This window comes from Manis javanica, chromosome X, assembly GCF_040802235.1.
Source record: "Manis javanica isolate MJ-LG chromosome X, MJ_LKY, whole genome shotgun sequence".
In the NCBI taxonomy this organism is placed as follows: Eukaryota; Metazoa; Chordata; class Mammalia; order Pholidota; family Manidae; genus Manis; species Manis javanica.
In genome coordinates, this window is record NC_133174.1 from 112,255,215 (window position 1) to 112,282,592 (window position 27,378).

Sequence of the window (27,378 nt, forward strand, 5' to 3'; positions counted from 1 at the left end):
GGATGCTTCCTTGGACAGCTGTCCAAACACCCTGAGTCCACCACTCCGTCCCGCCACTGCCACCATCCCGCGGAAACTGGGCAGCCGCTCCGGTCAGGGCTTTTCCAAGCGTGGGGGCAGCTAGGTGCATGCGCAAATCTCCGGTGCGGCCCAATCGCAAAGCGGCATTGAGTACTGCGCCTGCGCAGTAGGCCTCCAGCCGCGCTTCCCCTTCCCCGACCCTAGCAGGCCGGCTTAACTGTCCAATGTCCACCCGGAGCTGAGAGGAGGAGCTTGCGTGCAGTGCGTGTGAAGAGAGCTAGCGGAGGGGCGGGGGGCGCGCACTGGCCAGGGCCCACGGTTTTGACCTGTCGATCTGTGCGTAAGAAGAAAGGAAAGGAGGAGGAGGCCCAGAGTAGCGGTTGCCAAGATGTTCCGGTGTGGAGGCCTGGCAGCGGGTGCTTTGTGGCAGAAGCTGGCGCCCTTGGTGCGGACAGTGTGCGTCCGAGGCCCGAGGCAGAGGAACCGGCTCCCAGGTGACTTACCCATCCCGGGCAACCCCCACCTTAAAGACCAAGGGCCGAGGTTCCATGGGCCCCCTGTGCCTCACAGCCCACCCCCCTGCTCCTCACTCCGGGAAAAACTTCACACACAGCCGCGTAAATTCCGAATTGGCGGAATCCAAACCATGAGTTTCATAAGCCATGCCGACCTGACCTTCAAGGGAATTGAACCCAGTAGTTGGCTTAAGGCCTTTTCCGGGGAGGGCTTGCTGTTCAGGGATAACATAACAGCTGGCTGTTTCGGATTGTCTAATGTCAACCCCCACCCGCAGTCCACCTTTTTAGAGCAATGAGGTCAACCAGACTTTGTCATTTACCAATCGTGAGACTTTAAACAGAACATTTAAGCTCTATGCCTTTTCTTTCTGTAAATGAGGATATTACCTGCCCTACCTTCCATACCCCAGATAAGATCCATAGATTTGAGTGCCAATGTGAAGCAGAAATAGTGCAGTGCAAATAAAGAGTCGGTCAGTTATGTGCCAGGCACCAGAAGAACTGGTCCAGAATTAATTTGAGATGACTGGCCACTGTAATTCGTGGGGATCTTTAATTCTTCAAAGAAACGGTTTGCAGAATACATTGTATTTGCCCTCCATGAAGTTGTTTCTCCAAATTTTAAAACTGGAAGGGATTTTTGTTGTAAAATTCAACCCACTTATTTTGTAGATAATAAATGCAGCACAGAGAGGTGAAATTACTTGCCCAAGGTCACCTACCTGATTAATTGGTAGAGCAAAGGATAGGTTGCCAGTCTTTAGGCCCCTAATCTCCCTTGCCATAACTCCACACGGCTCCCCAAAGTTTGACCTCAAAAGGTTACGAACGAACGTGGGATCCCTTTAGCCCACTGTGCATCAGATATCCATGAATTTATCTGAGCATGTTTTGAGCCTCCTCATTTTCAACCTGCATAACTTCATGGGGTTATTTAATTATCTACCTGTAGGAAGTGCTGTTTGATTTTTTTATTTGTTTCTTTGTTTTTTAAATCAATCTTGGAATGACTGCCCTGGGGTATTCACATTTGCAGTATTAGAAATTATCCTTGAGGCCTTTCCAATGTGGAACCACCTTCTGGGTGCTTTAAAATAAAAAGTGGAAAATATGTCCCTTAGATTGTTAGAGTCTTGGCAGTTGTTCATTTGAACAGTTTTTCCAGTCGCTATGTCTCAAGAAGATGTTTCCAATGAGTGTTTCTGAGGTATGTCCTAAGACATACTACTCTTAGAATTGAAAACCCTCTGCCTTTGATTTTAAACTAATACCCCGTCTCTGATGTCATCTGTATGGGTTTTGTGCATTGAAATAATGATACTCTGTGCAAGTTGCACAGAAATTTACACAGAAACTTAGGTAAGCTGAAGATTTTCATCCACACTAGCCTTTCAAACTTTGTGTACTTACGTTGCTCAAAATTCACAACTTTTACTAGCATTCTAAAGTCTGACCAGAAGTTCTAATCAATTAAATATAAATTTGAAAAATTAAATTAATTTATTAGGCCATTATTAGTACTGAAAAATACAGACTCAAAAATTTTTTAAGGCTTTATTTGAAGGCCGTCTGTTGTAGACTGTATTTTGACATCTTGACATAACCATTCATCTCTTTGTATACACTTACTCTTGTTTTTTGGCCAAGCTCCATAGTGTAACGTCATATGCCTTGAGAAATGGGTGGGAGTGGGTTAACAAGATTTAAAAAAAAAGGGATTCTGTCGCTTTAGGGATTAACCCTGTTTTGTGGCTTGATTACTAATTGCCTTTACTCTAATCTCTTTTCACTTGGTGGCATCCACCATATGTTTTTGCATAGATGGGAAAGATGCATTGTTTGTTTTTATGCCATTTCCTGCTTGTTTTTACCCCTTCCTGTCCCCCAGTTCTTTGCCAGGATATTAGCAAACTTTAAACCTACCTTGAAATGATCTCATCCACATCTGTTACCTTTGCCAGGTTCATTTCCATTATATTGCCTTTTTCCTTAAAACTATAATTCCTATGATTTGTATTTACTTTATTTGGGTGCTCTGCCTCTTCCAGAAGTGATTGAAGGTAATTAACAGTCACCGCTTTATGTCTGCATTCAGCAGTGAGGAGCAGATAGACTAGGTAATATTTTCTGTTCTGTAGTATTTGATTGGTCACCAAACATTGTGCTGCCCATGTGATCAAACTAATCACCAACCCCTGACCTAAGGGTCAGATTTTTTTAACGTTTTTCTCTATTCAGAATCCTCACCTTCTTAAAAAGGAAAGTGGACTCCTTGTGGCAAGGATCCAGACTTCCTGGGCAGTGCCAAATGACACTTTTTTTTTGAAGCCTAGAAAATGAGCCTTTCCACACTCTTTCCACTCAGACAGAGCTTCCAGAAGAAAACCTTTGGCAAGTCAGCCTTTTCTGCACCAGTTAATATGTTATATTTTCTAGACATTCCGTAATGTTTAAAGGAATTGCTGCATATTGTAGCTTTCTTCTAGATCATGGTGTCCAAAGTTGCCTGATCCTAAATCGAGTGATGGGTCCACCACAGACCTACTAAATGACAATCTTCAGGAGAGATCCCTGGCAATTTTATTTTAGCATTTATGTTTTACCCTTTACATAATTCATATGAGCAGGCAAGTTTTAGAAATACCTTTTTGAATGAATAATGGCCCTTTGTGTTCCACTGACCTAAAGATTAAAAGCCAGATTGAGCAACCTTGAGCCCCTTGTAATGTATATCAGGCCCATTTTCTAATTGAACGGTATCAGCTATTCTCCCCTCCTAAACTATATAGTACATGACGACAGGGATTGTGTCCTGTTTACTTTTGTGTCAGCAGCATTTTGTACAGTCTCTGGCATGGTAAATTCTCAATGACTGAATCCTAGTACTAGGAAAGACAACTTTGCAGAACAGAGTTAGATTTCTTTTTTTGTCATCTAAATTTTTCCTCTGGTGCTTTTCTTCAGAGTGGTTCATGCTGTACTATAGTTATTACTATTCTGATCCTCCTAAAATTCCAGGAAGGGTTGATGCTTAAAAAAAAGAGGCTGATAAAGGTAAATAGTTGTTGTATTCCTTTTTAAAAAGTGCCTAGCTACAGTGGACAGATCATGTAGGCTTGTTCTGTCTTGTGCTTTATCCATGACAGAAAAATCAGTTTGACATTCAGAAAAGAAGATGCAAGAGTATATAGACCTTTTAACCAGTGGAGATTAACTAGGTGCCTCAGTTGTGTGGATGTATTTCTGGAAAAGGCCTCCTGGGTGTATGGAAAAACAAATTACGAAATCTACAGAAATGAACTTGCTGATTTAGGTACTATTCTAATGCTAATCTGTAGTATTCACAGTTACTAATGTATTATTAAGCAACCTGCAATACATCTGGTTAAAACTGCTCTGCAAAGAATTCCTTAAAATGTTCACTCTTTATCAGAATTGGGAAGAATTTCTGTTTCCTTCCTTCATTAATTCAACAAATATTTATTGAGGCAAACATCTGCTATGTGTTAGGCACTGTTGCTCTGTGTAACAATTCAAGAATTAAGTCCTTGCACAGAATAGTGAATACAGATTTCATTACAATCATTAGATTGCTAAGAGACTTGGTCTTAATTTTTCCAGACAATAAAAAGAAATTGTAATTATGTACCATGATAGAGGTGCTAGATATTACTACATAGGCAATCATTGTAATATGTAAACATATCAAATTTTTTAAAAAAGAATTGAATCCTAAGTGTGAGGAAGAAAGCACTACCTCTTTATGTGTGGTCTGACTGCAGAAAATCTACAACAGGTAGACTGATACAATAATGAGAAAGAGGAAGTTGGCTTTCTCTTGTTTGTAAGACAAGTGAAAAGGCATGTTTGAGTCATGTAAGATTTCCTAAAATTTTGAAGCCATGGGGATGGAGAAGAGGCATGGGAATAATTTTATGTAAAGAAGAAAATTCGGGGAGGGGGCGTAATATAAACATCCATAGAATACTTATCACCTTTTACAAAATTAAAGTCGTTTTATAGGTATGTAAAAATTTGGTTTGTTAATGATAACAGTGTATTACTTTTTTATCAAAGTATTGATATACAATCTTATGTTAGTTTCAAATGTACAATATAGTTGTTCAACTGTTACCCATATTATTAAATCCTCACCCCCTCTAGTGAGGTTTCTATCTTATCAATGTAGAAAGATGTAAGAGAATTACTATGTTCTCCATACTATACTACCATCCCCATGGCCAACTTATATTGTGACTGCAAATTATTGTGCCCTTTATCCCCCTTCCCCTCCCCACCCCCACACCTACCGCAACCCTGGTAATCAAATTTACTTTCTTAATGATCAATTTACTTTTAAATATCTTTATTTTTGGCAGATTGAGACAAAAACTGCTGAACTTTTCCAAATCTACACTCTTTGTTTTATCCGTTTGTGAAAAGCAAGCAAAACCAGAATAAACACATTAGTATTGTATTAAAGCAAAGCTATGTTATCTGGATTTTGGATCTTCTAGATGGATAAATAGAATTTTTTTAAAAACATATTTTCAGTAAACAAAGTTGGGGTGAAGGTGGGGGAGAAAACTAAATTTGTTGAGCTAAACTATGTAGAACTTTTTCTCCCCAGTTTAATTTTCTGAGCTCTGAGAGTTGTCAGTTTCTAATGCATCATTATTTTTAGGGACTCCTAAAAATCAAGATTGCCCAGATTGAGAAGCTTCTGCACCCTTGCACATTTTTATTTTCATGGTTTGTTATTTCCAAATATGAACCATTTTATTTTGTGTGGTAATGAAGGATTCTAAAGCAGAGGAAAACTAAATATAGTAATGAAAAATACATTTCCAGTTCAAAGAACATAGGTCCATAGTCTCTTATATATAATTCAGAAATCAGAATAGGAGTAAAAATCAAGTTTTTGTAACTCATTTGCAGTAAAACCTGACCTGAACTGGAGAGAAGCTGCTTATATAATCTTTTGTTCATCCCACTCAGTGTGATTGGTCAAAAAATATTAATGTATGTGACTGGGTTGCTGCCCCTTACTGTGCTGGGTGTTATTTGCTATATGGTATATGCACTATATACTTAAGACCAAACAATCCTGAATTCTGGAATGCACGTGTTCTCAAGGATTTCAGGTAAGAGACGGCAGACCTGTATTGGATGTGTTTTTACCTTTCTGTGCCCTGAAATTATAAGGGAAAAAACTCCCTATATCTAATCTCTACAAGTACATAATGCTACTACCAGTGCCCATTCTGTTTGTCTTTTAAAGCCTGGTCTGGCCTGGAACATTTCCACCTGCCTCTAGACTGTTGGTTCTCAAAGTACAGACTGGCAGCATCAGTGTCACCTGGGAGCTTTGTTAGATATTTTTGAGTCCCATCCCAGATCTCCTGACTCAGAAGCTCAGACTGTGGATCTGGCCATCTGTGTTTAACAAACCCTCTGGGGGATTCCTACGAGTGCCTAAGTTTTAGAACCACTGCCCTAGATCAGGATCAGCAAATTATAGCCTACAGGCCAAACCCTTGTGTGTTTGTATGGCCCTCAAGCTAAGATTGGTTCTTACATTTTTTAAATAGCTGAGAAAACTTAAAAATAAACTATTTTATGACATGAAAATATTTAACATTCACATTTCAGTGTCCATAAATAAAATTTTATTGGAGCACAATCATGCCCATTCATTTATACATGGCCTGTGGCTGCCTTTGCACAGCATCAGCAGAATTGAGTAGTTGCGGCAGAGACTGCATGGCATGCAAAGCTGAGAATATTTACTATCTGGCCTATCACAGAAAAAGTTTGCAACTTCCTGCTCCTGGTCAGTAGTCAACACAAAGGAGAGAAGGTACTGAGACCTTCCTTCATCTGAAAATGCCAGCATCCTCCTGAAGAAAGAAATTTGTGAAACTCTTGGATTACCGTGTGTGAGAGTTGTTACGGCCATCAGACCTTTCAATAGCTGTACAGTTAGTTCTACATGAACATTATCTTCGTATTGTTTTGGAGGACTAAGAACCAAGTAGTTGGCTATTTAAAATATTCTAAAAAGTAATTCATAATCCAACATTTTACAGTTCTTTAGAGGAGATAAATTCACTTGATTTTTTTTTCCTGATTTCTTCTGAGCTTTAACATTTCCATCCTTCAGGGCACATTACCTTTCATGAAAGACAAAACTGTGTACTGGTTAAATTGTATTGCAAGGTTTTATTATTTTGTGCATGAGCCAGCCATTTAGATTATTCCTTAAGTGGTGGTTATAACGTCCCAGGTAGCCTGTACTTAGCTTTTTATATCTACCTGTTTAGTCATCTCTCCATGTTTACTTCATTCATGGTTAAGATATGAAGAGAGAAGGAGTTGTTGAACTACCCGTATATTTTTCATTATCTTTTCTGGAAGCTGTAAATTTTCTCCCTAGGCAGCATTAAATTGTACTCTTAAAAACTCTTAACAACTTAATGTACATTCTGGTGTCTGTAGTATTGTGTGTATAGTTTTTATGACTTTTTTCTTGGTCATTTAACAGTGATCATCACACGGCCCAGTGGGCAGTAAGTCTTTACTGGTACAATGCATTGACCTTTAGTCATAAATATGTATTAACTTTTATTTATTTTGTGTGTGTGTGTGTGTGTCTTAATAAATTGTGTTCCTTAGGCAACTTATTCCAGCGATGGCATATTCCTCTAGAACTCCAGATGACAAGACAACTGGCTAGCTCTGGTGCATCAGGGGGCAAAATCGATAATTCTGTCTTAGTCCTTATTGTGGGCTTATCAACAATAGGAGCTGGTGCATATGTAAGTAGAAAAGCAGCTTGTGTAAAGAAGTTGCGAAACAGCTCCCACTAATCGACTCAATACTACTCTGCTTTAAAACTTTTGCAACTAATTCTCCTTTCTCTTTTTGGAAAAATTTCCAAAAAGCTGTCTTTAAAGTGCCTACTATCTAACATCCTATGAGACGTAATTTGGGAATGACTGAAATGTAATCTCGTATGTTGAATATTTTTGCTCTTTTCACTTGTCTTTTTACTCTTTACTTGAAAGCCACTATGTTTTCTTAGATTTGACTAATGTACAAAATTGTACCTTTTCTCTTGGATGTGACATGTAACTAAACTGTGAATAAGGTTAATACTCATTGCAGCTCCTTAGCACAATATTTTATTTTGACCCATTTGTCAAGTATTTTTCCTTAGCTTGGGATAGACCTTAAAGCAACAGCCTTCAATACAAAATATTAAGCATCCTTGAATCTCACCCAAAGACTAAATTATGGAAGTAGGCCTAGTATCTCCAATTTTAGAATGGAGTTTGTTTAAGGTGAGAAATATGGTTTTAAATGCTAGGTAGTATTAACACAATTATATCTCCTTAAATGAACTTTGGTCAGCTTAGTTGGTCACAGAGGATTTATTCTGTAGGCTTTTTTTTTAACTTAGCAGGGTTTACTATGACTAAGCAGATCGGTCTAAAGTTGGACCATGTAAGGTTGAGTGAAACAACTTAGATAACACCTAGTAACACACTTGATTGAAGGCAACTTTGACTTACTGAGGGCAAATGGTTGGACACTTTTACAGTTTTAGTCCTTTCTACATTGCTAAGACAGTGAACTTATCTTTGTTCCTTGATCACTTAGGTTTAAAAAAGGAACATGAAAATAGATTGCATTTCTTAACATGACTCCCAAATGCACCCCAAAAAGTAGATGGTTTTTGCCAGTTGTGAGTCAGATTGGAATAAGGAATAAGTGAGCTCTGTCTGATAATAGACTAAAGAAACAGACATTTTCCTCCAACCTGGAGCAGCACTTCTCTCCTTTTTAGCACAGGGTAACCGAAAATGCTTCCCTGCCTTTTTGTTGAATGTTTCTTCATTAATGCTTAGTGCTTTTCTATTTCCTTTTGTTTCTTTCTTGGCCTTATCTTTACCTACCGTTGTGCAGTGTCATCACCTAGGATCCCCTTCTAGATCACTAGTGTCTACAGGTGCTTCTGGGAAAGATGGCAGCAGCCTAGTATACTTCTTAATTGCAGGAGTAGCAGTCACTGGGGCAGGAGTTTATTATGTAAGATGCTTACACTAAAATATACTTTGGGTTAGGGTGGGTGAGACCATGGCACTAATGAAACTTGACCCATTAGAATGAAATTTCACAGCATGTGCTTTCTAGGTATTTATTAAAGGGACATTGTCAGTCACTAGGGAATCCTCAAATCTCATTTTTCAAACTGCTGAAGTCCTACCTGATACAGCAAAAGGCATACCTTTAGTGATTATTATAAATCCCCATCATCAACCCTTTCTTGGAAACTTTTGTCAATCTCCTAAGTCTTTTTTAAGATGCTAAATCATATTGTGCTTTAGTGCTGCATACCTAACAGAGCAGTCTCAAAGAGTAAACGTTATGTACGCAAGTAAAGATAACTTGAACACCATCCATTTTGAATCGTTTTAGGTAAAATGGAATTTTTGTGTTTTGTGGGAAACAACTTCTTTTATTATGAAAAGGCATTTTATTGAATGCTTCTGAGGAAGTCCAAAAAGCCACAGAAATTGCAATAGTCTCCCCACCCACTCCCAGCCTCTATTTCAAAGTAAATTCATTTGGCAGTGTCCCTTTTGTAATCTCTAATTTGGTTGAACTAGTGGCTGAAGTGGTGTAAACTAACACATTCACGTAGATTGCTTTCTTAAGTACCTCTCATTCATAATTCAGATACCATCCTCTGAGCCTTAACTTTTCCATTTCCTTGCTCTCTCAACTTTTCCCATCAGTTCTACCTCATTCATGCAAAAATGGATTTACAGTGTTTGTATCTGATATGTTTGTAACAATCTAAACCTATTAAACCTCTGGTTTATGTTGCTGTACCAGAGTTGGGTGGCTTCCACATAGCTAGCCAGGCAGACCTCTTGATGCCAGGCCACAAGACAGAACCAGTCACTGTTGCTTTCTCCCACCTTAGGAGTATCTACAAAGCCCAAGTTCCTCTCAAGCCATTCAATTAAATGCCTCATTGCCCTCTGTGTTTATCCAACACAGGTAATAATAAAGCTACTACATTATAGTGGTTTCAGGTTAAATGATAAGCTTTTGTCTACCCACAACTGTTGCTGAACTATTTTGTATCATTCTTTATCATTTTGTATTAGGTTTTAAATCATTTAAAATGTGATCTGAGGTGGCTTAGATTTTTTTTCCTCTGAAACTGGTTTTCATCTCAGAACTGTTAAAATCAGAGTTCAGATTTGATTAAATATGGCTAGAAGTAGTTCAGTGTTTTTACTAGTCTGCTCTGGCTGCCATAACAAAATACCATGGTCTGGGTGGCTTAAGCATCTGAAATTGGTTTTCTCACAGCCTGGATGCTGTAAGTCCAAGATCACAGTGCCAGCATGGTCAAGTTCTGGTGACAGCTCTCTGCGTGGCTTGCAGATGGCCACTTTCTCCTGTGTCCTCCATGTGAGGAAGAGAGAGTGTGCAAGCTCTGGATTCTCTTCCAGTTCTTAAAAAGGCACTAGCCCTTTCGGGTTAGGGCCCTGCCCTTATGAATTCATTTAACCTTTATTACCTCTTAAATGTCTAAGCTCCAAATACCATCACATTGGAAGTTAGGGCTTCAGCATATGAATTTGAGGGCAACACAAGCATTCAATCTACATAAGTGTTCCTTGATAACTTTTCTCTCCCTCCTATGAGGAAATGTTCCTAATTCAAGTATAAATACTACTTTAGTGATTCCTGAGTTGGGAGCTTTTTACCTTTCCACTCCTCCACCCTCCAAAAATAAGGGAGCAGCACTAAGAACAAGGAATATTTTTCTGAAATGTTTCTTTGGGGTCATAATTTAAACCAGTCGCTTTTTAAATTTTTTACCACTATCCACAGGAAGAAATACATTTTATTTTGTAACCTATTATATAAAAACAAATACATAAAACTGAACATTTCAAAATAATACTTACTATATATGATATACTTTAATAGTTTTATTCTTCTCTATTTTTTAATGCTGGTTATAACCTACTAAATTGAATTTACAGCCCATTAATGGGTCATAACCTCACTTTGAAAAGCACTGATTTGAACAGAACTTCTTGAGCTTAGATGGCAAATAAGAACATATTGGCATGGATTTGAGCATTCCTCCTGAGTGGCTTTCTCTAGGATCACAGTCAGAATTCCTAATCTCAGTCCTTTTATTGTCAGTGAGCAAAGCCAAAGTGGCTTTTAGAATATTTAATGAGATACAGTATTTGGGCCCTTTGCCATTGTTCAACTGATAAGATCCCATTGCCTCACTCAGAAAATGAACTATTTCCTTTCAAATTCCTTTAAGTTGAGTAAATCCCACCATATTCATATGTTTAGAAAAGTTGTCTCCACTAATATTTTTAACAAATTTGTAGTTTTTCTTAACCCGACATGTATTCATGTCACTAATTGGAAATCTCTGCAAACTGGGAATACAGAAACCCCTGGCAGAAAGGTAAATTTTTATTTAGTATGTCTATAAATTTCATATCAGAACATTCACTTAAAAGCAAAATATAGAAATATATCTGTATAAATATATGACAAACCTCATTCTTGTCCCTTCCACACTAAACCTCAAGGTGTTTCTTAGTCTGCTCTTCACCTTGTGTAAAGCCACTAGGAAGTGTGAGAGGGGTTAGGCTATTTTTGGATAGCCCTTTTAATGTGAGCATGACCCCAGTTTTTCTCTCTATTCACTCATATTGAACAGCTTAAGCCATCTTTTTAGGTAAAAGTCCCTTTCTTAAAAGAAATATTTTTTTAGGTGTGGGTAAATACTGAACTCATGTATAGTATCTGATACCAAGATAAAAACTTTCCTAAAATTAATGTTATTTGGGAGGAGGAGCCAAGATGGCGGCGTGAGTAGTTCTGCAGAAATCTCCTCCCAAAAACATATTTTTGAGAATACAGCAAATACAACTATTCCTAAAAGAGAGACCAGTGGATACAGTACAAGAGCCAGGCTACACCTACATCTGCAAGAACTCAGCATCACACCAAGGGGGTAAGATACAAGCCGCAGCCCGGCAGACACCCGAGCACTCCACCCATCCCACCTCCCTGGTGAGAAGAAAGGAGTTGGAGCGGGGAGGGAGTGAAAGCCCAGGACTACTAAACAACCAGCTCTAGTAATCCACCCCAGGAGTGCGGACACATGGTGCATGGTGTTCTGGATATTAGAGAAACGGAAGGGCAAAATCTGCGAGTGGGTCCCTGCAACTGGCTCCCCTGGGGCAAAAGAAGCTTTTAGAAAGTCTTAAACGGACAGGGACCTTACAGCAGGACGGAATCGTTGTGGCACACACAGCCCAGCATCTGGGAATCCTGGGGAACACCAGGCGACCAAACCCCCTAGGTGGCAGCGCAGCTGTGAAGCCTCTCACAGTGATAAGCAGTCAGCCAGTTGTTCCCCTGGCCGGCGCAGACCCCAACACACTGGCCCAATAGCACATGAGCCGGCAACAGTGGCGGCTGAGCGAGGGGCCCGGGAGCGGCCCGTGTGAGCCCGTGGAGGCGGCAGCCAAGCAGCCCAGAGCAAACCTGCCCCCAGCAGTCGCCCAGAATCTCCTCCCGGCACACAGCCACCAAGGCCAGACATAAAGGCCGCTGCCAGCACGCAGCTACCTGGCAGGGGTGCCACTCTCACAAGAGAGCATCCCAGCATGCCTGCCACTCTCCGCACAGCTCTGCCCTACCCTGATGGAAACCCTGCCCACAGCAGCTTAGGGGATTAATCCGGAGGCTGCTCCAGGAGTGCGGGAAACCCACAAGAGGCAGCAGAGAAAGGCAAGGTGACGTGCAAGGAGGAAAGGACTTTGTTTTCTCAGCTGACACATGTGCTATCTGCCTACAGCTACCTCTATCACCATGAAAAAGCAGAAGAATCTGGTCCAGTCCAAAATTACCCACACAACCCCCGAGAGAGGGCCGGAGAGACACATTTAACCAATCTCCCCAAAAAAGAATTCAAAATAAAGGTCATAACCATGCTGATGGATCTGCAGAGAAATATCCAAGAGTTAATAAAGTTGGGAGGGAGAATACAGAAATAAAACAGTCTCTGGAAGGACGTAAGAGCAGACTGGATGTCGTGCAAGAGACTGTTAATGGAATAGAAATCAGAGAACAGGAACACAGAGAAGCTGATGCAGAGAGAGACAAAAGGGTCTTCAGCAATGAAAGAATATTAAGAGAACTGTGTGACCAACCCAAAGGAACAATATTCGCATTATAGGGGTACCAGAAGAAGAGAGAGAAAAAAAAGGGATAGAAAGTGCCTTTGAAGACATAATTGCTGAAAACTTCCCCAATCTAGGGGAGGAAATAGATGCTCAGATCATGGGAGCACACAGAACTCCCAACAGAACAGACCCAAAGAGGACAACACCAAGACACATAATAATTAAAATGACAAATATCAAGGACAAGGACAGAGTTTTAAAGGCAGCTAGAGAGAGGAAAAAGGTAACCTACAAAGGAAAACCCATCAGGCTATCATTAGACTTCTCAACAGAAACCTTACAGGCCAGAAGAGAATGACATGATATATTTAATACAATGAAACAGAAGGGCCTTGAACCAAGAATACTGTATCCAGCATGATTACCATTTAAATATGAAGAAGGGATTAAACAAATCCCAGACAGGCAAAAGTTGAGGGAATTTGCCTCCCACAAACCACCTCTACAGGGAATTTCAGAGGGAATGCTCTATATGGAAGCACTCCTAAGGCTAAATAGATGTCTAGATGTCACCAGAGAAAATAAAATCACACCAAAGAAGAGAGACCAACCAAATACTAACTAAAGGCAAAAAGTAAAATGAACTACCCAGAAAGGCAGCCAAAGGAAACACAAAAGAACAGAATGAAACACCTAACATATAAATAATGGAGGAGGAGGAATAAGAAGGGAGAGAAATAAAGAATCATCAGACTGTGCCTATAATAGCTTAATAAGCGAGTTAAGTTAGACAGTTAGATAGCAAAGAAGCTAACCTTGAACCTTTGGTAACCACAAATCTAAAGCCTGCAATGGCAATAAGTACATTATCTTTCAATAAACACCCTAAGTGTAAATGGAGTGAATGCACTAATCAAAAGACACAGAGTAAAAGAATGGATAAAAAAGCAAGACCCATCTACATGCTGCTTACAAGAGACTCACCTCAAACCCAAAGACATACACAGACTAAAAGTCAAGGGATGGAAAGATATTTCATGCAAACAATAGGGAGAAAAAAAGCAGGTGTTGCAGTACTAGTATCAGACAAAATAGACTTCAAAATAAAGAAGTCACAAGAGAAAGAGGACATTATATAATGATAAAGGGGTCAATCCAACAAGAGGATATAACCATTATAAATATATATGCATCCAATACAGGAGCACCAACACATGAAACAAATACTAACAGAATTAAAGGAGGAAATAGAATGCAATGCATTCATTCTAGGATCCTTCAACACACCACTCACTCCAAAGGACAGATCCACCAGACAGAAAATAAATAAGGGCACAAAGGCAGTGAACAACACACTAGCAACAGATGGACCTAACAGACATCTATAGAACTCTACACTCCAAAGCAGCAGGAAACACGTTCTTCTCAAGTGCACATGGAGCATTCTCCAGAACAGACCACATACTAGGCCACAAAAAGAGCTTCAGTAAATTAAAAAAGATTGAAATTCTACCAACCAACTTCTCAGACCACAAAGGTATAAAACTAGAAATAAATTGTACAAGGAAAACATAAAGGCTCACAAACACATGGAGGCTTAACAACATGCTACTAAATAATCAATAGATCGATGATGAAATTAAAACAGAGATCAAGCAATATATAGAGACTAATGACACTGACAACATAAAGCCCCAACATCTGTGGGACACAATGAAGCCAGTTCTAAGAGGAAAGTATATAACAATCCGGGCCTATGTACATAAGGAAGAATATTCCCAAATGAATAGTCTAAAGTCACAATTATTGAAACAGGAAAAAGAAAATGAGGCCCAAAGTCAGCAGAAGGAGGAACATGATGAATATCAGAGAAGAAATAAGTAAAATTTAGAACACTAAAACAAAAGAAAAAAATGACCGAAACCAAGATCTGGGTCTTCAAAAAAATAAACAAAATAGATAAGCCCCTAACAGACTTATTAAGAGAAAAAGAGAATCTACACACATCAATAGACTCAGAAATGAGAAAGGAAAAATCACTATGGCCCCACAGAAATACAAAAAATTATTACAGAATACTACAAAAATCTATATGCTAACAAGCTGCAAAACCTACAAGAAATGGACAACTTCCTGGAAAAATAGAACCTTCAAGACTGACAAAGGAAGAAACAGAAAATTTAAACAGACTAATTACCAGCAACGAAATTGAAGCGGTAATCAAAAAACTACCCAAGAGCAAAACCCCCAGGCCAGATGGATATACCGTGAAATTTTATCAGACCTACAGAGAAGACATAATAACCATTCTCCTTAAAGTTTTCCAAAAAATAGAAGAGGAGGGAATACTCCCAAACCCATTCTATGAAGCCAGCATCACCCTAATATCAAAACCAGGTAAAGACCCCACCAAAAAAGAAAATTACAGACCAATATCCCTGATGAACGTAGATGCAAAAATACTCAACAAAATATTAGCAAACCGAATTCAAAACACATCAAGAGGATCATACACCATGACCAAGTGGGATTCATCTCAGGGATGCAAGGATGGTACAACATTCGAAAATCCATCAACATCATCCATCACATCAACAAAAAGAAAGACAAAAACCACATGATCATCTCCATAGACTCTGAAAAAACATTCGAAAAAATTCAACATCCATTCATGATAAAAAACTCTAAACAAAATGGGTATAGAGGGCAAGTACCTCAACATAATTAAGGCCATATGTGAAAAACCCACAGCCAACATCATACTAAACAGCGAGAAGCTGAAAGCATTTCCTTTAAGATCGGGAACAAGACAGGGATGCCCACTCTCCCCACTATTATTCAACATAGTACTGGAGGTCCTAGCCACGGCAATTAGACAAAACAAATAAATACAAGGAATCCAAATTGGTAAAGAAGAAGTCAAACTGTCACTATTTGCAGATGATGTGATATTGTACATAAAAAACCTAAAGACTCCACTCCAAAACTACTAAAACTGATATAAATTTTCAGGATACAAAATTAATACACAGAACTCTGTGGCTTTCCTATACACTAACAATGAGCTAACAGAAAGAGAAATCAGGAAAACAATTCCATTCACAATTGTATCTAAAAGAATAAAACACCTAGGAATAAACATAACCAAGGAACTGAAATACCTATAATCTGAAAACTACAAGACACTGTTAAGAGAAATTAAAGAGGACACTAACAAGTGGAAACTCATCCCATGCGCTTGGCTAGGAAGAATTAATATTGTCAAAATGGCCATCCTACCCAAAGCAATCTACAGAGTCAACGCAATCCCTATCATATTACCAAGAACATTCTTTAATGAACTGGAACAAATAGTTCAAAAGTTCATATGGAACCACCAAAGACCCCGAATAGCCAAAGCAATCCTGAGAAGGAAGGGTAAGGGGGGGGGATCTTGCTCCTCAACTTCAAGCTCTACTACAAAGCTACAGTAATCAAGACAATTTGTTATTGCCAGAAGAACAGACCCACAGACCAGTAGAACAGCACAGAGACTCCAGACATTAACCCAAACATATATGGTCAATTTATATATGCTAAAGGAGCCACGGACATACAATGGGGAAATGACAGCCTCTTCAACAGCTGGTGTTCGCAAAACTGGACAGCTACATGTAAGAGAATGGAACTGGACCATTGTGTAACCCCGTACACAAAAGTAAATTCGAAATGGATCAAAGACCTGAATGTAAGTCATGAAACCATAAAACTCTTAGAAAAAAACATGGGCAAAAATCTCTTGGACATAAACATGAGCGACTTCTTCATGAACATATCTCGCCAGGCAAGGGAAACAAAAGCAAAAATGAAGAAGTGGGACTATATCGAGCTGAAAAGCTTCTGTACAGCAAAGGACACCATTAATAGAACAAAAAGGCACCCTACAGTATGGGATAATATATTCATAAATGACAGATCCGATAAAGGGTTGACATCCAAAATATATAAAGTGCTCATGCACCTCAACAAGCAAAAAGCAAATAATCCAATTAAAAAATGGGCAGAGAAGCTGAAGAGACAGTTCTCCAAAGAAATTCAGATAGCCAATAGACACATGAAAAGATGCTCCACATCGCTGGTCATCAGAGAAATGCAAATGAAAACCACAATGAGATATCACCTCACACCAGTAAGGATGGCTACCATCCAAAAGACAAACAACAACAAATGTTGCTGAGGTTGTGGAGAAAGGGGAACCCTCCTACACTGCTGGTGGGAATGTAAATTAGTTCCACCATTGTGGAAAGCAGTATGGAGGTTCCTCAAAAAGCTCAAAATAGAAATACCATTTGACCCAGGCATTCCACTCCTAGGAATTTACCCTAAGAATACAGCAGCCCAGTTTGAAAAAGACAGATGCACCCCTATGTTTATCGCAGCACTATTTACAATAGCCAAGAAATGGAAGCAACCTGAGTGTCCATCAGTGAATGAATGGACATATACACAATGGAGTATCATTCAGCCATAAGAAGAGAACAAATCCTACCATTTGCAACAACATGGATGGAGCTAGAGGGTATTATGCTCAGTGAAATAAGCCAGGCAAAGAAAGGCAAGTACCAAATGATTTCACTCATATGTGTAGTATAAGAACAAAGAAAAAACAAGGAACAAAACAGCAGCAGAATCACAGAATCCAAGAATAAATCAACAGTTACCAAAGGGAAAGGAACTGGGGGGGATGTGTGGGAAGGGTGGGATAAGCAGGTCGGAGAAAGAAAGGGGCCATAACGGTTAGCATGTATCATGTGGGGGTAGGCACAGGGTCGGCTGTGCAACACAGAGAAGACAAGTAGTGATTCTACAGCATCCTACTACACTGATGGACAGTGACTGTAATGGGGTTTGTGGGGGAAACTTTGTGAAGGGTGGAGTCTAGTAAACAATGTTCCTCATGTAATTGTAGATTATATCAAAAAAATTTTTTTAATTAATGTTATTTGATGACTCATTGTTTTGTTTTTGGGTATCATTAATCTATAATTACATGAGGAACATTATGTTTACTAGACTCCCCCCTTCACCAAGTCCCTCCCACATACCCCATTAGTCACTGTCCATCAGCGCATTAAAATGCTATAAAATTACTAATTGTCTTCTCTGTGTTGCACAGCCCTCCCCGTACCCCACCATAATATGCATGGTAATCGTAAGGCCCCCTTTCTTCTTCCCCCCCCTTCTCCCTTCCTTCCCACCCATCCTCCCCAGTCCCTTTCCCTTTGGTAACTGTTAGTCCATTCTTGGGTTCTGTGATTCTGCTGCTGTTTCCTTCTTTCAGTTTTTGCTTTGTTCTTATATTCCACATATGAGTGAAATCACTTGGTACTTGTCTTTCTCCGCTTGGCTTATTTCACTGAGCATAATACCCTCTAGCTCCATCCATGTTGTTGCAAATTGTAGGATTTCTTTTCTTATGGCTGAATAATATTCCATTGTGTATATATACCACATCTTCTTTTATCCATTCATCTACTGATGGACATTTAGGTTGCTTCCATTTCTTGGCTATTGTAAATAGTGCTGAGATAAACAGGGGTGCATCTGTCTTTTTTAAACTGGAGTGCTGCATCCTTAGGGTAAATTCCTATAAGTGGAATTCCTGGGTCAAATGATAAGTCTATTTTGAGCATTTTGAGGAACCTCCATATTGCTTTCCCACAATGGTTGAACTAATTTACATTCCCACCAGCAGTGTAGGAGGGTTCCCCTTTCTCCACAACCTCGCCAACATTTTTTGTTTGTCTTTTGGATGGTAGCCATCCTTACTGGTGTGAGGTGATACCTCATTGTGGTTTTAATTTGCATTTGTCTGAAAACTAGCAATGTGGAGCATCTTTTCATGTGTCTGTTGGCAATCTGAATTTCTTCTATGGAGAACTGTCTCTTCAGCTCCTCTGCCCATTTTTTAATTGGATTGTTCGCTCTTCGTTTGTTGAGGTGTGTGAGCTCTTTATATATTTTTGATGTAAACCCTTTATCAGATCTGTCATTTATGAATATATTCTCCCATACTGTAGGATGCCTTTTTGTTCTATTGATGGTGTCCTTTGCTGTACAGAAGCTTTCAGCTTGATATAGTCCCACTTGTTCATTTTTGCTTTTGTTTCCCTTTCTGGCGAGATATGTTCATGAAGAAGTCGCTCATGTTTATGTCCAAGAGATTTTTGCCCATGTTTTTTTCTAAGAGTTTTATGGTTTCATGACTTACATTCAGGTCTTTGATCCATTTCGAATTTACTTTTGTGTACGGGGTTACACAATGGTCCAGTTCCATTCTCTTACATGTAGCTGTCCAGTTTTGCGAACACCAGCTGTTGAAGAGGCTGTCATTTCCCCATTGTATGTCCGTGGCTCTTTTAGCATATATAAATTGACCATATATGTTTGGGTTAATGTCTGGAGACTCTATTATGCTCCACTGGTCTGTGGCTCTGTTCTTGTGCCAGTACCAAATTGTCTTGATTACTGTGGCTTTATAGTTGAGCCTGAAGTTGGGGAGTGAGGTCCCTCCCACTTTATTCTTCCTTCTCAGTATTGCTTTGGCTATTCGGTGTCTTTGGTGGTTCCATATGAATTTTTGAACCATTTGTTCCAGTTCATTGAAGAATGCTGTTGGTAATTTGATAGAGACTGCATTAAATCTGTAGATTGCTTTTGGCAGGATGGCCATTTTGTAAATATTAATTCTTCCTAGCCAAGACTATGAGATGAGTTTCCATTTTTTAGTGTCCTCTTGAATTTCTCTTAAGAATGTCTTGTAGTATTCGAGGTATAGGTCTTTCACTTCTTTGGTTATATTTATTCCTAGGTACTTTATTCTTTTAGATGCAATTGTGAATAGAATTGTTTTCCTGGTTTCTCTTTTTATTAGTTCATTGTAAGTGTGTAGGGGAGCCTCAGATTTCTGTGTATTAATTTTGTATCTTGCAACTTTGCTGTATTCCCATATCAGTTCTAGTAGTTTTGGAGTGGAGTCTTTAGGGTTTTTTATGTACAATATCATGTCATCTGCAAATAGTGACAGTTTGAGTTCTTCTTTACCGATCTGGATTCCTTGTATTTCTTTGTTTTGTCTAATTCCCATGGCTAGGACCTCCAGTACTATGTTGAATAACAGTGGGGAGAGTGGGCATCCGTGTCCTGTTCTCGTTCTTAGAGGAAATGCTTTCAGCTTCTTGCTGTTCAGTATGATGTTGGCTGTGGGTTTTTCATATATGACCTTTATTATGTTGAGGTATTTGCCCTCCATATCCATTTATCTGAGAGTTTTTATCATGAATGGATGTTGAATTTTTTCGAATGCTTTTTCAGCGTCTATGGAGGTGATCATGTGATTTTTGCCCTTTTTGTTCATGTGGTGTATGATGTTGATGGGTTTTCAAATGTTGTACCATCCTTGCATCTGAGATGTATCCCACTTGGTCATGGTGTTTGATCCTCTCGATGTACTTTTGAATTCGGTTTGCTAATATTTTGTTGAGTATTTTTGCATCTATGTTCATCAGGGATATTGGTCTGTAATTTTCTTTTTGGTGGGGTCTTTGCCTGGGTTTGGTATTGGGGTGGTGTTGGCTTCATAGAATGAGCCTGGAAGTATTCCCTCTTCTATTTTTTGGAAAACTTTAAGGAGAATGGTTATTATGTCTTCTCAGTTTGTCTTTTAAAACTCTGCAGCAAATCCATCTGGCCTGGGAGTTTTGCTCTTGGGTAGTTTTTTTATTACTGCTTCACTTTCATTTCTGGTAATTGATCTGTTTAGATTTTCTGTTTCTTTCTTGGTCAGTCTTGGAAGGTTGTATTTTTCTAGGAAGTTGTCCATTACCTCTAGGTTTTGCATCTTGTTAGCATATAGTTTTTTATAGTATTCTCTAATAATTCTTTGTATTTCTTTGGGGTCTGTCGTAATTTTTCCTTTGTCATTTCTGATTCTCTTGCTGTGTGTAGATTTTCTTTTTCTTTTTATAAGTCTGGCTAGAGGCTTATCTATTTTGTTTATTTCTGAAAGAACCAGCTCTTGGTTTCATTAACTTTTTCTGTTCTTTTTTTTTTTTTTATTGAAAGGTAGTTGACACACAGTATTACATTAGTTTCAGGTGTACAACACAGTGATTCAACATTTATATACATGATAATTCTAGCTACCAGCTATCACCATACAAAGTTGTTACAATATTTTGACTATATTCCTTATGCTATACATTACATCCCGGTTACTTATTTATTTTACAATTGGAAGTCTGTACTTTTTTTTTTGTTTTTTTTGTTTTTTGAGAGGGCATCTCTAATATTTATTGATGAAATGGTTAACAACAATAAAATTCTGTATAGAGGAGTCAATGCTCAATGCACAATCATTAATCCACCCCAAGCCTAATTTTTGTCAGTCTCCAATCTTCTGAAGCATAACGAACAAGTTCGTACATGGAGAACAAATTCTTACATAGTGAATAAGTTACATGGTGAACAGTACAAGGGCAGTCATCACAGAAACTTTCAGTTTTGATCATGCATTATGAACTGTAAACAATCAGTTCAAATACGAATATTCGTTTGATTTTTATACTTGATTTATATGTGGATACCACATTTCTCTCATTATTATTTTTAATAAAATGCTGAAGTGGTAGGTAGATGCAACATAAAGGTAGAAAGCATAGTTTAGTGCTTTAAGAGAGCAGCTGTAGATGATCAGGTGTGTGCCTGTAGACTAAGTGTTAATCCAAGCTAGATGAGGGCAATAAAACATCCACGGATGCAGAAGATTTCTCTCAGAACAGGGGGGTGAGGTTCTAAGTCTCACCTCTGTTGATCCCCAGTTTCTCACCTGATGGCCCCCCTGTGACTGTGCCTGTCTTAGGTTGTTCCTCCCTTGAGGAATCTTACCCATCTCTGGCTAACCAGTCATCTTCCGGGGCCATACACGGAGATTGAAAGTTGGTAAGTGAGAGAGAAGCCTTATTGTTTGAAAAGGTTAGCTTTTTACTTCTTTACATATTTATGCCCTGTGGTTTCTATGCCCAGCATTTGTCTTGAGGTGTCTTTACCACTTGGAGGCATTATGATACTCAGTAAATTTGATATGAGGCACGAATTCTATTTAAGGGTTGTAATTAGGAAGGAAGAAGAAAAGCTATAGAAGTGGCAGGCGGAAGAAAACATGGGAAGATTGATTATTTCTTTGACATATCTTCTTGTAGAGTAACTTCAGCATGTATAGGTTTTAAACTACTAATTAAATTGCGCACACACATTAACATAATAGGAGTACAGTTAAATAACCAAAGCAGACCTATAATTACCAGCCATCTCCAGTGAAACCAAGAAAACCAGTTAGGCACCTTAGGCATTTGTGAAAACTTATCTATGATATGGTGGATATTGAACTGAACTTGAACAGTCTGAGAGAAATCAGACAATTAAAACATCCCATTCCTGGGGACTGTTCACATCCCATATGTTCTTTTAACAGTACATAGTCTGTAGTTGTAAGATTTTGGAGCTCTACAATTTGCACTTCTCCCTATTCTTGGTTAAGTTCCAACAGTATAGATCCAGTCAAATTTGTTGTTTTACTGTATGCACAGGCCAGCTTAGATATCCCTCCTTCATTCCCATGGCAAGTCCAGGAACCGGTGGGATGAGTGCATCTACAGCTGTAGCAGCGCATGGATCTTTGTTGGGGTTTTTTGATGATCCTTTTCTGGTATGAGTCTTCCAGAGAGTGCTGATGTTGGAAGTTCTTTTTCATATCGTATCTTAGTTCATTTTCTGGGTAGCCAAATTAGGCTTTGATCCTCTGTATAAACACAAACAGACCCTTTGCCTACACTTTGACATGCCCTTTATACCATTGTGTAGAACTCATTGGAGGTCACCACACAGGAACTGCTTTTTTTTTTTTTTAAGAGGAATATTATCAGAAAAATGTACCTCCATAGCCGATCATCTGACACCCTTTAAGTGGTCAAAATTAAGGATATTTAAAGTATGCATTAATCATTGATTTACAGTTTAATCCTATCAGGGAGTAATCCCCCTTTTCTTTTTTTCTTTTTGTTATCATTAATCTACACTTACATGATGAATATTATGTTTACTAGGCTCTCCCCTATACCAGGTCCCCCCTAAAACCCCTTTACAGTCACTGTCCACCAGCATAGCAAAATGCAGAATCACTACTTGCCTTCTCTGTGTTGTACAGCCCTCCCCTTTCTCCCACCCCCCACATTATGCATGCTAATCATAATACCGCCTTTCTTCTACACCCCCTTATCCCTCCCTACCCACCCATCCTCCCCAGTCCCTTTCCCTTTGGTACCTGTTAGTCCATTCTTTGGTTCTGTGATTCTGCTGCTGTTTTGTTCCTTCAGTTTTTCCTTTGTTCTTATACTCCACAGATGAGTGAAATCATTTGGTATTTCTCTTTCTCTGCTTGGCTTATTTCACTGAGCATAATACCCTCCAGCTCCATCCATGTTGCTGCAAATGGTAGGATTTGCCCTCTTCTTATGGCTGAGTAGTATTCCATTGTGTATATGTACCACATCTTCTTTATCCATTCATCTATCAGTGGAAATTTAGGTTGCTTCCAATTCTTGGCTATTGTAAATAGTGCTGCGATAAACATAAGGGTGCATCTGTCTTTCTCAAACTTGATTGCTGCGTTCTTAGGGTAAATTCCTCGGAGTGGAATTCCTGGGTCAAATGGTAAGTCTGTTTTGAGCATTTTGATGTACCTCGATACTGCTTTCCACAATGGTTGAACTAATTTACATTCCCACCAGCAGTGTGGGAGGGTTCCCCTTTCTCCACAGCCTCACCAACATTTGTTGTTTGTCTTTTGGATGGCAGCCATCCTTACTGGTGTGAGGTGATACCTCATTGTAGTTTTAATTTGCATTTCTCTGATAATTAGCAATGTGGAGCATCTTTTCATGTGTCTGTTGGCCATCTATTTCTTTTTTGGAGAACTGTCTGTTCAGTTCCTCTGCCCATTTTTTAATTGGGTTATTTGTTTTTTGTTTTTTGAGGCGTGTGAGCTCTTTATATATTCTGGACGTCAAGCCTTTATCGCATCTGTCATTTTCAAATATATTCTCCCATACTGTAGGGTTCCTTTTTGTTCTATTGATGGTATCTTTTGCTGTACAGAAGATTTTCAGCTTAATATAGTCCCACTTGTTCATTTTTGGTGTTGTTTTCCTTGCCCGGGGAGATATGTTCAATAAGAGGTCACTCATGTTTATGTCTAAGAGGTTTTTGCCTGTGTTTTTTTCCAAGAGTTTAATGGTTTCATGACTTACATGCATGTCTTTGATCCATTTTGAGTTTACTTTTGTATATGGGGTTAGACAATGGTCCAGTTTCTTTCTCCTACATGTAGCTGTCCAGTTTTACCAGCACCATCTGTTGAAGAGACTGTCATTTCACCATTGTATGTCCGTGGCTCCTTTATCAAATATTAATTTCCCATATATGTCTGCGTTAATGTCTGGATTCTCTAGTCTGTTCCACTGGTCTGTGGCTCTGTTCTTGTGCCAGTAACAAATTGTCTTGATTACTATGGCTTTATAGTAGAGCTTGAAGTTGAGGAGTGAGATCCCCCCTACTTTATTCTTCTTTCACAGGATTGCTTTGGCTATTCGGGGTCTTTGGTGTTTCCATATGAATTTTTGAATTATTTGTTCCAGTTCATTGAAGAATGTTGCTGGTAGTTTGATAGGGATTGCATCAAATCTGTATATTGCTTTTTGCATGATGGCCATTTTGACGATATTAATTCTTCCTAGCCACGAGCATGGGATCAGTTTCCATCTGTTGTTAGTGTTCCCTTTAATTTCTCTTAAGAGTGACTTGTAGTTTTCAGAGTATAAGTCTTTCACTTCTTTGGTTAGGTTTATTCCTAGGTATTTTATTTTTTTTGATGCAATGGTGAATGGAATTGTTTTCCTGATTTCTCTTTTTGTTGGTTCGTTGTTAGTGTATAGGAAAGCCACAGATTTCTTTGTGTTAATTTTGTATCCTGCAACTTTGCTGTATTCCAATATCAGTTCTAGTAGTTTTGGGGTGGAGTCTTCAGGGTTTTTTATGTACAATATCATGTCATCTGCAAATAGTGACTGTTTAACTTCTTTACCAATCTGGATTCCTTGTATTTTTTTGGTTTTGTCTGATTGCCGTGGCTAGGACCTCCAGTACTATGTTAAATAATAGTGGGGAGGGTGGGCATCCCTGTCTAGTCCCTGATCTCAGAGGAAAAGCTTTCAGCTTCTCGCTGTTAATATAATGTTGGCTGTGGGTTTATCATAAACGGCCTTTATTATGTTGAGGTACTTGCCCTCTATTCCCATTTTGCTGAGAGTTTTTATCATGAATGCATGTTGAACTTTGTCAAATGCTTTTTCAGCATCTATGGAGATGATCATGTGGTTTTTGTCTTTCTTTTTGTTGATGTGGTGGATGATGTTGATGGACTTTCTAATGTTGTACCATCCTTGCATCCCTGGGATGAATCCCACTTGGTCATGGTGTACGATCCTTTTGATGTATTTTTTAATTCAGTTTGCTAATATTTTGTTGCGTTTGCATCTACGTTCCTCAGGGATATTGGTCTGTAGTTTTCTTTTTTGGTGGGGTCTTTGCCTGGTTTTGGTATTAGGGTGATGTGAGCTTCAACGAATGAGTTTGGGAGTATCCCCTCCTCTTCTATTTTTGGAAAACTTTAAGGAAAATGGGTATTATGTCTTCCCTGTATGTCTGATAAAATTCTGAGGGAATCCATCTGGCCCGGGGGTTTTGTTCTTTGGTAGTTTTTTGATTGCCACTTCAATTTTGTTGCTGGTAATTGGTCTGTTTAGATTTTCTGTTTCCTTCTGGGTCAGTCTTGGAAGGTTGTATTTTTCTAGGAAATTGGCCATTTCTCCTAGGTTTCCCAGCTTGTTAGCATATAGGTTTTCATAGTACTCTCTAATAATTCTTTGTATTTCTGTGGGGTCCGTCGTGATTTTTCCGTTCTCGTTTCTGATACTGTTGATTTGTGTTGACTCTCTTTTCCTCTTTATAAGTCTGGCTAGAGGCTTATCTATTTTGTTTATTTTCTCGAAGAACCAGCTCTTGGTTTCATTGATTTTTGCTATTGTTTTATTCTTCTCAATTTTATTTATTTCTTCTCTGATCTTTATTATGTCCCTCCTTCTGCTGACCTTAGGCCTCATTTGTTCTTCTTTTTCCAATTTCGATAATTGTGACATTAGACCATTCATTTGGGATTGTTCTTCCTTTAAATATGCCTGGATTGCTATATACTTTCCTCTTAAGACTGCTTTTGCTGTGTCCCACAATAGTTGGAGCTTTGTGTTGTTGTTGTTTGTCTCCATATATTGCTGGATCTCCATTTTGATTTGGTCATTGATCCATTGATTATTTAAGAGCGTGTTGTTAAGCCTCCATGTGTTTGTGAGCCTTTTTGCTTTCTTTGTACAATTTATTTCTAGTTTTATGCCTTTGTGGTCTGAAAAGTTGGTTGGTAGGATTTCAATCTTTTGGAATTCACTGAGGCTCTTTTTGTGGCCTAGTATGTGGTCTATTCTGGAGAATGTTCCATGTGCACTTGAGTAGAATGTGTATCCTGTTGCTTTTGGATGTAGAGTTGTGTAGATGTCTATTAGGTCCATCTGTTCTAGTGTGTTGTTCAGTGCCTCTGTGTCCTTACTTATTTTCTGTCTGGTGGATCTGTCCTTTGGAGTCAGTGGTGTGTTGAAGTCTCCTAGAGTGAATGCATTGCATTCTATTTCCTCCTTTAGTTCTGTTAGTATTTGTTTCAGGTATGTTGGTGCCCCTGTATTGGGTGCATATATATTTATAATGGTTATATCCTCTTGTTGGATTGAGCCCTTTATCATTATGTTATGTCCTTCTTTATCTTTTGTTACTTTCTTTATTTTGAAGTCTGTTTTAGCTGATACCAGAATTGCAACACCTGCTTTCTTCTCTCTGTTGTTTGCATGAAATATCTTTTTCCATCCCTTGACTTTAAGTCTGTGCCTGTCTTTGGGTTTGAGGTGAGTCTCTTGTAAGCAGCATATGGATGGATCTTGCTTTTTTATCCATTCTATTACTCTTTGTCTTTTGATTGGTGCATTCAGTCCATTTACATTTAGGGTGATTATTGAAAGGTATGTACTTATTGCCATTGCAGGCTTTAAGTCTGTGGTTACCAAAGGTTCAGGGTTAGCTTCTTTACTATCTTACTGTCTTACGTAACTCGCTTGTTGAGCTATTATAAACATGGTCTGATGATTCTTTATTTCTCTCCCTTCTTATTCCTCCTCCTCCCTTCTTCATATGTTGGGTGTTTTGTTCTGTGCTCTTTTTAGGAGTTCTCCCATCTAGAGCAGTGCCTGTAGGATGCCCTGTAGAGGTGGTTTGTGGGAGGCAAATTCCCTCAACTTTTGCTTGTCTGGGAATTGTGTAATCCCTCCTTTATATTTAAATGATATTCGTGCTGTTTACAGTAGTCTTGGTTCGAGGCCCTTCTGTTTCATTGCATT

The 27,378-nt window shown here is 38.9% G+C and overlaps 1 protein-coding gene across 3 annotated transcripts in view; it reads left to right on the plus strand.

The window, feature by feature from the left end:
- Nucleotides 1-209: 209 nt before the first annotated feature.
- Nucleotides 210-27,378, plus strand: part of AIFM1 (apoptosis inducing factor mitochondria associated 1) — a 52,483-nt gene continuing 25,314 nt past the window's right edge. For 2 of the 3 annotated variants that reach the window (XR_001853734.3, XM_017664729.3), the window contains exons 1-2: nucleotides 213-515; nucleotides 7,215-7,357. Coding sequence is in view for 2 of the 3 variants with exons in the window: in XM_017664729.3 (XP_017520218.2) it covers nucleotides 410-515; nucleotides 7,215-7,357 (249 nt within the window). In the remaining variant the exon portion in view is untranslated. Of the gene's footprint in view, nucleotides 516-7,214; nucleotides 7,358-27,378 lie in introns of all 3 variants that reach the window. The other variant, XM_017664730.3, reaches the window with a different exon arrangement.